The 16373-nt window shown below is 38.4% G+C and overlaps 1 protein-coding gene across 1 annotated transcript in view; it reads right to left on the bottom strand.

Moving 5' to 3' along the window:
- Positions 1-3951: 3951 nt before the first annotated feature.
- Positions 3952-16373, bottom strand: part of OSBPL11 (oxysterol binding protein like 11) — a 97321-nt gene continuing 84899 nt past the window's right edge. Inside the window, exons 12-13 of the mRNA XM_061193190.1 lie at positions 9460-9613; positions 3952-5093 (exon numbers count right to left, since the gene is read on the bottom strand). Coding sequence (XP_061049173.1) covers positions 5028-5093; positions 9460-9613 — 220 coding nt within the window. The 3' untranslated portion in view covers positions 3952-5027. The remainder of the gene's footprint in view (positions 5094-9459; positions 9614-16373) is intronic.

Raw genomic sequence — 16373 nt, forward strand, 5'->3', positions numbered from 1 at the left:
CAGCAATAAAAAAGAATAAACTGTTGATACGCGAATCAACATGGATAAATCGCAGAAAATTATATTGAATGGAATAAGCCAGACGCCCTCCCAAAAGACCATATTGTTTGATTGTTTATATAAAATTCTAGAAAACTCGAACTAATTTATGTGACATAAAGCAGATTAGTGAGGTAGTGGGTTGAATGGTGATCTCCAAAAATCACCATTGGTGGTTGGTGACGTCCCAATTTCTGCAAACTGTGAATGTTACTTTACTTAGAAAAAGCGTCTTTGCAAATGTAATTAAGGATATTGAGATGAGATCATCGTCTTGGATTATCCTGGTGGGCCTTAAATCCAGTGTCAAGTGTCCTTATAAGAGGATACTAATACAAGTAGTCCCTGGAAATGGGAAAGAGGTGGAGAGAGGGGAGAGGTGGGAAGGAGAGATTACAAAGGGGTAAGAGTAAACTTTTGGGAATGATAAATATTTTCATTATCATGATTGTGATGATGTTTCATGGATGGAGACATATGTCAAAACTTGTCAAATTGTATACTTTAAGTCCACTATACATTAACAAAACTGTTAAAAAGATGAAAGATCCATGGGTCTAAAACAAGATTCCACTCGCAATATTCTGGCTTTTTGGAAGTAGTCCACATAACATTGATATATGGTGCATTCTCAGAAAACTGATCATGAGATGAAACACCAACATATGAAGAACAGCTGAATAACCCCAGAATATTAAAATTTGGAGAACTGATAAATATATATTAGTACATAAAGTAATCAAATATATTAAGTATTGCAATGTACAAAACATTCTCATCTTATATGAACTTCATTAGAACTGAGACCAATGACATCCTTGTAGTGAGATAGATTTTGATGCCCCTCTTTGACTTCTTCTGTTGGATCTTCTGTTTTTCATGATCTCTTATCTTCTCCAATTCCTGTTGTTATTGTTTTTTTTCCCCCTCTTCGTATGTTTTGCTGGAGCATATACTTTAATAGCTTCCAGAAAAGGAAATGCTGGCATAAAAGTTTTTTGAAATCTTGCATGTCAGATTTGTCTTTTGGCTGGGGATAAAATTCTAGGCAAAATTGGAGGTATTGCTCTTTTGTCTTTTAGCTTTCAGTGATGTTATTGAGAAGGCTGATGCCATTCTCTTTTTAGAATCTTCTCTTTATCCTTAGTGTTATGCAATTTCACAATGATGTGCTTTGGGTTGGGCTTTTATTTTTTCTCTATTGTGCAGGGTATTCATGGCATTTCAAATGGATTCACATCATTTACTCTGGGAAATTTTCATAAATATATACATACACATCATACACACATATACATATATCAAAATAGTATCATCCCTTCCATTGGTTTTCTTTCCCTGGAATCCCCACTAGTTACACGTTAGACTTCCTGGATTGCTTCTCTCATTTCCGTATCATTTCTCTCCTATTGTCCATTGTTTACCCTTTTGTTCTATTTGCTGAGAGCTTTTTCTCACTTATCTTCTAGACCATCTATTGAGTATTTAACTTGAACTATCATATTTTAAATTTCCAAGACCTGTGCTTGTTCTCTGAACAGTCCATTTTAAAAATAGCATTTTGTTCATGTTTCGTGGAAGCAATATCATCTCATCTGCCTGAAGATTTAATTTTTTCTGAAGTTACTTCCCCTGACTTCCTGAATTATCTGCTTCCTCTAATTTCTTTTCTCCTGTTTGCTTTGATCTTTTATTCATGTTGGAAGCTTTCCTCAAATGTCTGCTGATCCTTAGCTATTAAAATGAGTCATGATATGCTGTCTATATATACAGTGTGGTGGACGATGGATATGTGTAATGTATTGGTGAGAGGGTGGAGGGTTATGTTGGAGGAACTGCTGACTTGGCTTTACTGTAAAGTAATTAACAGGGTTGTCAGCTGAGCTTTTTGCTGGTGGACCCTTCAAATATATCGTAGGACTTTTTTTTTTCTGGAGTTGTTCTCCTAAAATGGATCTTTTAATCTCTCGCCTAAGGGTATAAGCCTGACTGCCAATATTTTGGGAATGGGATAGGGGAAGGGGCTGAAAGATCTGAATTGGTTCAATCAGAACCAATTGGTCCTGGTTCAATCTCTCAAGAGTTTCTTGTAGGGTGGAACAAGGGTTAGTCACCTGGATGCATTGTTTGGGGCTTCTTATGCAGACTTTGAACCAACCCTGTTGTTTTCAGCTCACTGCTCAACTCTGCCTTCCACATTACCTAGGTATCACTGATGCTTTTCTGGGATTTGGAAAGACCAATAGCCTTGCCTGTGTCAACATCCCATTCTCAGGAATTAAGTTTTAGCTTCTTCCCTCATCCAAGTCTCTGAGGATAGGGAGAGTATTTGCCACATCGGAGTCCAATGCAGGGTAGCAAAGGAATACTTTTATTTTATCCCCAGCCAAAAGACAAAGGAATCCCAGCCCCAAAGGAATACTCAGCAGATGTTTGTTGAATGAATGAAGGTCTAGCTAAGTGAGTTGAAGTGAGCACTAAACTTTCTGAGCAATAATTTCTTCATCTGTAAAGTTTGAACAGCCATCCCTGACTTTACAATTTCACAGGGTTGTTGTGGAGTGAAGGGACTCAATATTTTTCTTCTTCTTCTTCTTCTTCTTATTTTTGGCGACAAGTAGGTATTAGAGGTGATGTTGGTTACAACTTGCAGAATTCAGTGAATCAATATGCAGATGCCATACCTCTCCCAATACACAATCTAAAGGCCAGAATTTTCTCTTTTTTTCACTTCTAGTCTTGGACTTCTTAACATACAATTCCTAATAGCCAGAAGGAAAGTGTACATTTAAAACTTTGCCCCAAAAGACAGAGATACAATTGCTACAAAGACTTGTTTCCCTGGCCAAATATTAACAAGGTGTAGATTAAAAAACAAAACAAAAACAAAAACCAGAAAAGGCCTCTACCTCTTGTTAAGTGAATAAGCTACAGCAGATGTCAAGAAGAGAAGGACAAGGTAAAACAGTTACCCTAAAGTGGTATTATTTCACTCCTGTCAAGGGGGGGAGATTTCAATTACTCATAAATGTACTTTTAATAAGAATTTTAAAAAGTCATATTTCAGTAATTCTTAAAATGGTTCAAAAATTCAAAGAAATAAATGGGCATTCAAATGGTTCAAAGAACAAAACAAAAACCTCCAGTTTCATTTTATATTCTTGCTCTATTTCCAGTTAATTTAAAAGTCATAAAATTAAAACATTTTAATTTTAAAAAACTGTTATTAAATTTACTCCCTTATTTCCCTAAGAGATTCCTGAAGGTAAGGATTTAAAATCAATGTCCTTCTCGAATGAACAGGGCAATAACTCCGCTAAATATAAACTTTCTATTTCTCTCCATTCATAAAACAGACAAAGGCATCATTGTTCTCTAGTTTTATTATTTTTTAATCTTCCCAACACATGAACTATAACTCATTTTGAGATTTTTCAGTGCATTTCACAGCAAAAATGAACAAGGGAATCATTAAAATGGTTGTACATTAACCAATTATCTTCTTATAATTTACAATTTGTTGAAAAAAATTATTATTTTGCTGTTTTCATCCTATTAGCCCCCTTCAATAAAACACAATTTATCAGAGCACAAAGCTTAAGCTTCTTATGATGATGCAACAGATACAGCCACTTACAATGGCTGATGGATAACAGGTATATGTTACACACACTGATTGGAAGACCACATCAGAAGAAACAGAGTAAGGCACCACTCTTGGAAAATTAAGGTAGCTTGAAGTAACAAGTGTTGAGCACCATAAGTAGGTGCTAAATAAATACTTGAATGAATGATGAAAGCCATAATTAGCACTATTCTATTAATTGCCAGCAATTCTTCAACCTCAATAAAATACTTATTTAAAAAAAAGACTGTACCTGAATACAACTTCCTGATATCTTTTTTTCCTGATACCTTTTTATTTCATACTCTTTCTTCAGCATTTGCGTTTCCTTGAAAAAACAAAACATACCATACATGCACTTAGTCACATATATAACTTCTGAATTACTGACAAATATGAATAGTTGTTTCAAAATTTTGAGTGAACAGAGGTAAGATAAAGCATACTTATCCAGAGGGATAGCACGTAATATTGGATATTAACCTACAAGTGAAAAAAAGGTAAGGAAAACAGTAAGTCTTATTTTTTAATATTTGCTTGTTCTTTAATGCCTCAGTTCTTGAGAAGGGCCAAAATCTCATCATGTTGACATGACCACGTTTTAAAAAACTGTCTCTCAAGTATAATATTTAATAAAACTAGGTATTGAAATTTTTCAAGTCAATGCTGTTTTCAAGTATATTAAAATGCTCAGAAGAAAAAATTCTCCATGGTTATAATTCTAATCAATTTATAAATATACTTTTTAAAAGAGAGTTCCAACAGAGGTGGATAATGGATAAGTTCCTCAGACACAGGCACACAGTCTCTTTGAAGGAACAGAATGCCTTGTTACGACAACCTGGTTGACTTTTTTTTAACACTGATTTCAGGCACAATGGCTGAAGCCACTTCTGGGTCATCTTCTTCCTCCTCTTGATTTGTTGTAAAAGTAGTGAATACTTCAGTTACTGACAGAAAGCAAAGCACAAACTCTGAAAGAGACTTCAATTTTCACTACAAAGAAATCAAAATCACTGAGTTCTCACTGTTGTGTTTATCTGCTGCCCCCATGCAAAAAGAGGGGATTCAAACTTAGCTTTTGGAGCAGGAACTGGATAAAAGATTAATCGTCTAATAATTCAGGTGAAAGGGCTTCAGATGATATTGCTCACATCACATGAACGGCTTGGTGAGAGGTCCATCGTGCTTCTTCAACACTTTGGTCTTGCTGCAGTTTTATGGTGCCCTAATTGGTACATTCGTGTGTAGTCAGTTTCAGTCTGTGCAATCAGGAAGCAGGTCACTCAGTGCAATGACTCCATTCTGGGAGAGTTTAGGGTAAATAGAGAAGTTCATTTGGTCGAGTCTTAGATAGTGTGTGTCACTCTGCTGGTTGTACTGTTGGAATTATTTTCCAAAGGGGTTTGTGATAAACCCAGCCATCTCCCTGAAACAAGTGGAAAAATAAATTAAAGAGCCATTCCTCTATTATGTTCAGGATCAGTAACCAAAACTAGATGCAATGCCTTCATTGAAATGCAATTCTGTTCTCACATTTAAAAACAAGAGTTTGTGAAGAAAAAGCCTCTGTGCTTAAGACACCAAAAAACATGTGTGGTTTAGCTAGGATTAGGTGAGAAGTTCTGGTCTGGGAAGACCTAGTTTGTGCTCCACGAATATTTTACTTTGCAGAAGTCATTTGTAGCAATTCTAACAATTTTGCCAAGGTGCTGCAGATTGAGCCCCACTGATGGAGTGACAGGCAGCAAGTGGAGCACAGGAAATGGTCACCAAGGTACGAGCTGTTCTCTACATCTCAACCGGCATCTCTAGGATCTGAGTATTGTTTCCTAGTTCTTTCCTGACTCTACCCTATTAGTTTTCCCTGGTTCCTGTGAATAGAAGGATACCAAAAGGAGATAAAGTTAGTCAAAGAGTGAACGAAAGACAGGAGAAGACCAAGTGAGGAAAAAAGTGCTGCAGCAAATGCATGAAGCAGCATACTGGGGTGAGAGCTTGGCAGAGCTGAGGTCACAGTAGCTAAGACTGCAGTTCAGTGTTTATGCGACTAGGTGAAGTAAGTCAGATTTGAACCTCTGTCCGTTAACCCCTATATCGCCCTCAATTTATTTGCGTTAAAAAAATTTTTTTAGGGACTTCCCTGGCGGTCCAGTGGTTAAGACTTCACCTTCCAATGTAGGGGGTGCGGGTTCAATCCCTGGTCAGGGAGCTAAGATCCCACATGCCTCATGGCCAAAAACCCAAAATATAAAACAGGAGCAATATTGTAACAAATTCAATAAAGACTTTAAAAATGGTCCTCATCAAAAAAAAAATCTTCAAAAAAATATTTAAAAATATATATTTACCTTACCTTACTCCAAAAATGGCTTACGCCCAGCAATTATGTGGGTCATAGTGATGAGGACTCTCTCCTTGACCAAACTTTAAAAGTTAGACTCCTCTGTCTCTCTTCTTGACTAAGCCTCATCCTAGGCCTGCTAAACTCAGTTTTAGCAAAAAAAAAATCCTGATGAACTAGTTTATCAAGAATTCTCTCATCTTTGATATCCAATGAAACTCTTCTCCTCGCACTTTTGATCTAATCATGTGCCTCCCCCGACCCACCATCCTTGACATCTGACCAAGTTCCTCTTAGTAATCTTCCATCCACTCCCTCATCCTGCCCACTGGCTATAAATTACCACTTATCAACACATTCAGAGTTGAATTCAATCTTTTTCCTCTACTGCGATATTCCTGAATAAAGTCTTCCTTGTCATTTTTAATAAGTGTCAGAATAATTTCTCTTTAACAACAGAAACCATTATGTTGTTTAAATTAAATCACCTGGTTGATAATTATCACGAAACACAAAAACACAAAAGATGTCTCCTAACCACATTACAGAATGCTAGGTTTAGAAGTTAAGACGTGCCACCTGACCATCTCACTTCACAGATGAAGAAACTGAGGCTCCGAGAAGTGAAATGAGTTGTCCAACTTCACCCAGGAAGGGCAGAGTTCTTTTCAGTGCACCTTCTATATAATTACCTACATTTTACAGATGAGGAAACTGAAGTTAGAAGTGGTAAATAAACTATCCAAGGTATGACTGAGGTTCAAACTTAACACATCTGACTCCAATGTGGTCCACTATTCTGCAAAAGCCTTCCTGCTTGCATTTATATACATCTTAAGAAATTTTAAACATCCACTCAAGAGGATATGACCAATAGATCCTGATGGATGTGTAAAATTGCAAAAGAGAGGAAATGGAAGATCTAATTAAATGTCAGTGAGAAATGGTCAGGAAAAGAAGGTAGGTACTATCAAATGATACTAGAAACACTTTAAATTCATCTATACTTTCTCAGGTTACTCTACCTCCTCTTTTTATATCAAGTGACTCTACTCCTCCACCTAACTAAAGCCAACTCCAAACTGGTCTGTTGGTTTGACAGCAATAATGAAAGTACCAAACAAGTGGAAAAGCTCTTGTTACTCATAACAATATGTATGAAACATCTACTAAGTGCCCAGCACTGTGTTTAGGACCACAGGGGAGACAAAATTGACTTTTCAATAACATATGACTCTTCTTAGCAAAGAGCCATACCTGATGGCAATAGCGCCAAAGTTGTTATGAACTTCGTGGTACCAGTGTCAGCTAACTACCATCCTCATCAGCCTCACCTCTCCTCTGCAGTGCTTCTTACAGCACAGTCCATGGTCCTGTCACACACAGGATGTGACGCGGTGGCCCCATGGGCTTAGGCAATCAGTATATGACACGAATCTAACCCATCTGTTGTTGTACCACTGTGCCATGGCACACCAGTTAGAAAGCCATCTTACATCTTACCAACTAAAGAGGCCCAAACCTGAGTAAGCATCTCCAGTCTACTGTTTCATCAGGCAGTTAGTTAAGACTATCTAGGCAGAAAGAAATTCACTACTTTATTAGACAACTGCCATATCTTGCTATCACTTTCTACATCTGTCTATCCAACATCACAAAGTATAATAAAGGGATTAAGTGGTAGGTTCTTAATAATATCTGTCAAATAAAGAATACATGAGAAGTAGCATGTTTACATGTCATGTTAGTTACAAGAACCAGGAGGCCTATCTTTTAAAATCTTTTAAAATTGGTTGCATCTTTTACCCATTACAGCTTCTTGCTCTCAGCCCCTAGAGTTCATTTTTAATGATTTATAGAAGTCTTCCCTTAGAAAAATTCTCCTCTTTAGAATCTGCTTCTGGTATGCTATTTTAGTGAGCTTGAAATGAAAAAAATCCAAGGTTACCAGACTATAATTTTGCATAGTAGTTACAAAGGTTTATCTTTTCATATAAAAATGAAGAGATGTAAAGTACTTTTCCTTGAATTCCTATCCATGTAAACATTTGGGGGACTTCCCTGGTGGTGCAGTGGTTAAGAATCCGCCTGCCAATGCAGGTGACACAGGTTCAAGCCGTAGTCCGGGAAGATCCCACATGCCGTGGAGCAACTAAGCCCGTGGGCCACAACTACTGAGCCTGTGCTCCAGAGCCCGTGAGCCACAACTACTGAGCCCATGTGCCACAACTACTGAAGCCCGTGCGCCTAGAGCCCGTGCTCCACAACAAGAGAAGCCATCGCAATGAGAAGCCCATGCACCACAACAAAGAGTAGCCCCCACTCACTGCAACTAGAGAAAGCCAGCATGCAGCAATGAAGACCCAATGCAGCCAAAAAGAAAGAAAGAAAGAAAGAAAGAAAGAAAGAAAGAAAGAAAGGAGAGAAGGAGGGAGGGAGGGAGGGAAGGAAGGAAGGAAGGAAGAAAGAAAACAGTTGAGAAAAATTAAAGCAATGAAACTACTACAATAAACTGTGGGCTTTTAAGGGTAATAACTATGCAAAATTCACAAACTGTTTTTCCAGATTCTTTCCTGACAGACCAATATTAAAATTCAATGAGTTTCCTTAGACTTGGCTATGGACAAGAAAACTTTTCTTGGCATCAGCTCTGGTCCATTATTCACCTTACTCTGAGTTCTACCAGAAAGTAATAAACAAAATAAAACAAAACCTTTAAATGTAGAAAAGACTTTAGGAATCATTTTGTCTTACCTCCAAAACTAGTGAATTAAACACTTCTATATAAGCCATGGTCTCTTACATGAGTCTAGCGATGGGGAACACATTACTATAAAATGTACGCTTGTCATTATTGGATATTTTTTATTGTTATACATTCCTTCTTATGTTAAGCTCAAAATGCTTCCTGGTAGTCTGGGCCTAGCTCAAGTCTGCTATTGGAGCTGATAAGAAACTTCTACGTGATAAGCCTAACCTATATTTGAAGAAAGTTATAATGAATGTCTCCAATTTTGTTTTCCAGCCTAAACACCCCCCACATCACTCTTTTTTCCTTAAACATTGCAAAGATTCTAGTCACTTCTCACTATCCTCTGTGTAGTCATTTAAGTTTTTCATGCATCCTTAAAATGTGGTCTCTGGAAGTGAACAAAGAGTTTCACTGTGGTACAAAAAGCAACAAATTGTCAATTGCATAGTCTGTTATTGAGATTAAAGATTAATGTCGGTATTTTGTGGCCAATTTAAATCCCCAAATCTATTTCATCTGAACTGCTGGTAAACTATCCTACTTTGACAAACTGTGAAAAGCTCATGAAAAAGCTCATGGTTAAGCTGGACTATTTTTAGAAATAAAGATATATAAGTGATAATTCAAGAAAGCCTACTAAGGTGAAGTTCTCACTAAGTAGATAATGAGTTTTAGTCTGAAGACATGTAGGACATATACCTCTTTAATAAAATATTTGGTTTTCCAAGGTGTGCCTGTTTCAGTACGATGCCTTTCTTCAGTCCTCTGGCGTTCTTCCAGGGTACGTTTATGCTCTGTGGCCTTATCGATTTCAGATTCCCTCAGAGAGTCTGTCACATTTCTCCACAATCGCCTGAAATCCAAAAACCACACATTTTACATTCTTCAAAAAAGATAATTAAATAGAACTGATACCCTCAAAATTAACAGTGATTTTAATAAATTACATTTCCTGAATCAGATCTATAATTTCATGCCTATGAGTTACAAGAATGCTGACACTATGTTGCTGATGTTAATGTCCAAGATGCTGCTGCTTCTGCTTCTTTTTAAATTAAAAATAATTTATATTTTCCCAAGTTATATAACCAAGATTTTTATTTTTAAGAAACTTAGGAAACAATAAGCAAAAGGAGAAATAAATTTTTAAAAAGCTGAAATAGAAGAGACCACTTCTGCTTCTGGATGTGATTAAATAATGGGCACCAGATTTACCCTCCTGCTTTTAATCAACTACAGAACCAGACAAAACATAATGAAACAATGGTTTTCAGACGTCGAACAAAAGGCAGCACAGGACAGTGACTCCTGAGAGCAGGCAAACAAATGAGGGGGTCCTATGAGTGCTCCAACTGACAAGTTAGAGAGTTTGCAGGCACAGCACGGGGGCAGGGCGGGGGGAGCTCAACAAACTCCAAGCCAAAGAAATCTGCCAAGACAATTCTTTGGGGAAAGTATAGTCTGTTCAACAAATGGTGCTGGGACAGCTGGATATCCCCGTGCAAAAAGGTGACCTTAGGCTCTCACCTCACAATAAAACTTAGAAGAAGATAAAAGAAAACAATGATACTCTCACCTCATCAAATAAAAACTGATTACTGAAATAAACACCATTAAGAAAATGAAAAGATGAGCAAGAGACTAGGAGACAATATTTACGAAACACATACCCAATAAAGGATCTGTGTCCAGAATTTACAAAGAACTCCTATAACACAATAAGACAACAAACAATTCAATTTAAAAAATGGGTGAAATTTATAAGCAAACATTTTAACAAAGAAGATATACAAATGGCTAATTAGAACATAAAAACATGCTCAACATCATTAGCCATTAGGGAAATGCAAATTAAAATCACAATGAGATACTATTTCACATCAGCTAGAATGGGCATATTATATAAGACAGGCAATAACAAATGTTGATGAAGATGAGGCGAACTGGAACTTTCATACGTTTCTGGCAGGAATGTAAAATGGTGCAGCCATTTTTGAAAATAGTTTGGCAGTTTCTTGAAAAGTTAGACATAAAACTACCACACAAACCAGGAATTCCACTCGTAGGTATTTACCCAAGAGAAGTGAAAACATGTCCACACAAAGGTCTGCACAAGAATGTTCACTGCGGTATTAATCATCATAGTCCAATACTGGAAATGTCCATCAGTTGGTGAAGGGATAGACAAAATGTAGTGTCACATAATGGAATACTATTCAGTAATAAAAAGGAATGAAATATTGATACATGTTGTACCATGAATGAACCTCAAAAACGTGCTAAGTGAAAAAAGCTAGGCATAAGAGATCACATACTGTATGATTCCATTTATCTGAAATGTCCAGACAAAGTAAAATTATAGAGACAGAAAGTAGGTTCCCTGGGACTGGGGGCAGAAACAGGGATTAACTGTCAATGGGCATGAAGGATATTATGGGAGGATCAAAGGATTCTAAAACTAATTAATGGTAAAAACTGCACCACTAAGGAAAGTTACCAAAAATCATTGAATTGTACACTTAAAACAGGTGAATTTTATGATATGTAAAATATAACTCAATAATATTTTTAAGTGGCAATTTTAATATTAAAGTAGAATTCAAAGCAAGAACTATGACCACGGATAGAGGATCATTTCATAATGGCCAAGGGTGGGGGGCAATGCAGCAAGAGGACGTGCAATCTTTTCAGGGTCAGCATTCTGGAGAAACAGAGTGTGGTTCCTATTTGCCAGGAAGCTTGAGGATGTTTCCAACAACTGTGTTACCATTCCTGAGAAAAGGGCATTTAATCTTAAATGTGTATGGCCCAAACAACAGACGTTCAAATAACATGACACAAAAACTTATAGAACTATAAAGAGAAATATTCCATTAAAATTGGTAATTTCAGTAACTGATCTCAATACCTCTTCTCAACTGATAGAAAGAATGCACAGAAAATGAGTAAAGATACAGAGGACTAGAAAAATACTATTAATCCACTTGATCTAATTGACATTTACAGAATACTCTCACCTAACATCAACAGAATACACATTCCCGTCAAGTGCACACAAAACATTTACCAAGATAGAATGCATTCAGTGCTATAAAACAAATCTCAATAAATTTAAAGGATTAAAATCACACAAAGCACATTCTTTGACCAAAATGAAATTAAATTAGAAATGAATACTGAGAAGATATCTGGAAAAGCTCCAAGTATTTGGAAATTAAACAACACATTACTAAATAAGTTCAAGTCCAAAAAAAAAAAAAAGAAAGAAAGAAGAAAAACCCACAAGGGAAATCAGAAAACACATATCAAAAAGTTCAAAAGGTAGAGGCCAGATCAAGATGGCAGAATAGAAGGACGTGGAGGTCCCCTCCCCCCACAAACACATCAAAAATACACCTATATGTGGAACAATTCTCACAAAATACCTGCTGAATGCTGGCAGAGATCTCATACAACCAAAGCTGCAAAAAAGATCACTAAGTAGTTGGGATTGATATGTATACACTGATGTGTATAAAACTGATGACTAATAAGAACCTGCTGTATAAAAAAATAAAATTCAAAAATTAAAAAAAAAAGATCACTAAGTAACTGGGCAGGATGAAAGAAAAAAAAAAAAAGGAATCGGGACAAGACCTGTGCCCCTGGGAGGGAGTTGTGAAAGAGGAAATGTTCCCTTACCCTGGGAAACTTCTTCACTGGCAGGGAGATCAGCTGGGATGGAAAGGGAGTTTCAGAGGCTTGAAGGAGAGTGCAGTAGCCAGCTTGTGGCATGCAGAACAGAGAGAGACCTGCACAGAAGGTCCTGGCCAACTCCATGCACTCCCTAGCCCAAGATGCATGTCTGCTGGTGTGTGCAGGGGCTGGGTGCTGAAACTCAGGCTTCAGAGGACAGACCTGGGGAGCAGATTGGGGATGGCTACATGGAGACAGCCTGAAGGGGCTGGAGTGAGGCCCAAGCCACAACCAGGGGTGTGCAGAGGAAGGAGCCTGGGTCTGCCACTGAAGCCCCATTGTTAACATATGAGTGCAAAGGAAGGGGTGGGGCCCGTCACAGCAGCCTCATTCTCAGTGTGCTCACTGCAGGATGGGTCTGCCTCTATGAGTTCTGGGAGCACATAACCATACACGGAGGTGGGGCTGAAATCCGAGCCAATCCCCAGGGACTGCATGACTTTAGAAGCAGGGCTGAGATCTGAGCGTCCCAGCAGCTGTGCGATCTGCAGATTTACGTGCTATGGGTGGCTTTGTAAACTCAGTGCTTGTGGGACATCTGAGAAGATTACTGGTGCACCCATGGCCGGGGTGGGCCTGGTGACAGCAGCTGCAGGCTCTGCAGGTACATACCAGAGGTGGGGCCAGGGATCTGGGCTGACTCAGTAGCTCCCACGGTGGGTCTAGGTGTGCGACTATGGCAGTCCTGGTGCCTGACTTCAGCAGTTCTGCACCAACGGATCTGTGCTAGTGGCTTTGTGAGCACAGAGCCTGAGGGACACCTGGCCGACTGCCCGAATTCCCATGGTTGAGGCAGGGCTGAGGGCAGTGCCAAAAACTGTACTTTGTGAGCCTGCACAATGGGTGACAGGCAACACCACAGAGCTCACTTCCCAGTGGACAGCTCCGACGGAGGAATACTCAGTGGTTCCTCTCCCAGAGGACGCGCTCCAGTCCTTCCTACCTCATACCACAAATCAGAAACAGATCTGGGGGTGTCTACTCCAACAACTGGGGAGCAGGCCCTGCCCCCAACAGGGCTGTGACACAGAGGAGACCCTGCTCAACATCCATTGCAGGCTCTGGTCACCACAACAATCACACCCCCTATCAATGGGAAACAGCCAACACACACTGAGGAAAGATGCGGCAGTCATACATACTGAAGACAGCCCTTATTCCAAAAATATTAGACTCACAGAGGCTACACCAGGACATTCCCACATAAAAACAGCCCTTCAAGACCACAGTTGATTAACTGTTTCTCCTAAACTCACAGAGTCAGAGAAATACAAGTAAAATGAAGAAGCAGAGGAACCGCTCTCAATTAAAAGATCAAGAGAATTCCCCTAAAGATGAAACAGACATCTCCAGTATACCCGATTCTGAGTTCAAAAAGGAGATAATGAAAATAGTGAAGGAATTAAGAAAGGCTATAGACAGAAATGCAGATTACTGTAAAAAGGAATTAGAAACTATTAAAGAGGTACCAATTAAAATTAGAAAACTCATTTGCCAAGACAAAAGCTGAGCTTAAAGGCAATAAATAGCAAACTGGATAACTCAGAAGAACGAATAAATGATCTGCAGGGTAGAATAATGGAAATCACCCAATCAGAACAGCAGACAGAAAGACAAATTAAAAAAAAAAAAAATGAAAGCAATATACGAGACCTATAGGATAATATAAAGCATGCCAATCTACGCGTAATAAGGATCCCAGAAGGAGAAGAAAGAGAAAAGGGGATCAAAAATGTACTTGAAGAAATTATGGCTAAAAATTTCCCTAATCTAAAGAAAGAAACAGTTGTGGAGGTACAGGAAGCACAGAGGGTCCCAAACAAGATGAACCCAATCAGACCTACACCAAGACATATTTTAATTAAAATGGGAAAAGTTAAAGAGAGGATTCTAAAGGCAGCAAGAGAAAAACAAACAGTTAATTAACAAGGGAACCTCCATAAGGCTATCAGCTGATTTCTTTACAGAAACACTGCAGGCCAGAAGACAGTAGCAAGATATATTCAAAGTCTTGAAAGGGAAAAAGGTGCAACCTAGGATACTCTACCCAGCAAGATTATCATTTAGAATAGAAGGAGAGATAAAGAATTTCTTAGACAATCAAAAACAAAAAGAATACAGTAATACTAAACCTATCCTAAAAGAACATTGAAAGATCGTCTCCAAACAGAAGAGCAGCAAGAATCTACAGCAAAGAGAAAATCACAATTGGAAAGTAAATCACTTAAATAAACCAGTACACAGATTAAAAAGTTTTTTTTTTTTGGAAAGTGATGATAACTACAATGAACAGCAAAAGGATAAACATGAAGATGTAAAAGAGGACATCAAAATCATAATATATGGGAGAGGAGAGTAAGAAAATGCAGATTTTTTTTTTTAAAGACTGTGTTTGAGCCTATATGACTACCAGTCTAAAGCAAGTAGATATAGTAATGGGCTAACAAACTTTAAAACCAGGGTAACCACAAATCAAAAACATACAATATATTCACAAAAGCCAAAAAGAAGAGAACACAAGCATAATACAAAAGAAAACCACCAAACCACAAAAGGAAAAAGGAACAAAGAAGAAATACAACATCAACTGGAACACAAGGTTCAAAACGGCAATAAATACATATCTATCAATAATCATCTTGAATGTTAATGGACTAAATGCTCCAATCAAAAGACACAATGGGGACTTCGCTGTTGATCCAATGGTTAAGACTCCGCGCTCCCACTGCAGGGTGTGCGGGTTCAATCCCTGGTTAGGGAACTAATATCCCACAGGCTGCACAGTGCAGCCAAAAAAGAAAAAAAAAAAAAAAAGGACAGAGTGGGAAAAAAAAAAAAGACAGAGTGGCAGATTGGATAAAAAAACAAGAGCCTATAATATGCTGCCTACAAGAGACCCCCTTTAGGGCAAAGGACACACATAGATTGAAAGTGAGGGGATGGAAAAAATAATTCATGCAAATGGAAATGACAAGAAAGCGGGGAGAGCAATACTCAGACAAAAAAGACTCGGACGTCCCTGGTGGCTCAGTGGTTAAGAATCTGCCTGCCAATGCAGGGGACACGGGTTCAAGCCCTGGTCCAGGAAGATCCCACATGCCACAGAGCAACTAAGCCCGTGCGCCACAACTACTGAGCCTGCGCTCTACAGCCTGCGAGCCACAACTACTGAGCCCGTGGGCCACAACTATTGAAGCCCGTGTGCCTAGAGCCTGTGCTCCACAGCAAGAGAAGCCACCACAATGAGAAGCCTGCACACCACAACGAAGAGCAGCCCCCGCTCACCACAACTAGAGAAAGCCTGCACACAGCAACGAAGACCCAATGCAACCAAAAATAAATAAATAAATAAATCTATTAAAAAAAAAAAGACTTTAAAACAAAGGCCATAAAAAAACAAAAAGAAGGACACTATATAATGGTAAAATGATCAAGACAAGAAGAGGATATTAAACTTGTTAACATATATGCACGTGATATAGGAGCACCTAAATACAAAAAACAAATACTAACAGAAATAAAGGGAGAAACTGACGGGAATACAATAATAGTAGGAGACTTTAACATCTCACTCACATCAGTGGACAGATCTTCCAGACAGAAAATCAATAACGCAACAGAGATCCTAAATGATACAACAGAACAGTTAGACTTAATTGATATTTTCATCCAAAAAAACCCAGAATACACATTCTTTTCAAGTGCACATGGAACATTCTCTAGGATTGACCACATACTAGGAAACAAAACAAACCTCAACAAATTTGAGAAAAGAAATTATTTGAAGGGCTTCCCTGGTGGCACAGTGGTTAAGAATCTGCCTGCGAATGCAGAGGACATGGGTTCGAGCCCTGATCTGGGAAGATCCCACATGCCGC

Source organism: Eubalaena glacialis, chromosome 6 (assembly GCF_028564815.1).
Source record: "Eubalaena glacialis isolate mEubGla1 chromosome 6, mEubGla1.1.hap2.+ XY, whole genome shotgun sequence".
Classification (NCBI taxonomy): domain Eukaryota; kingdom Metazoa; phylum Chordata; class Mammalia; order Artiodactyla; family Balaenidae; genus Eubalaena; species Eubalaena glacialis.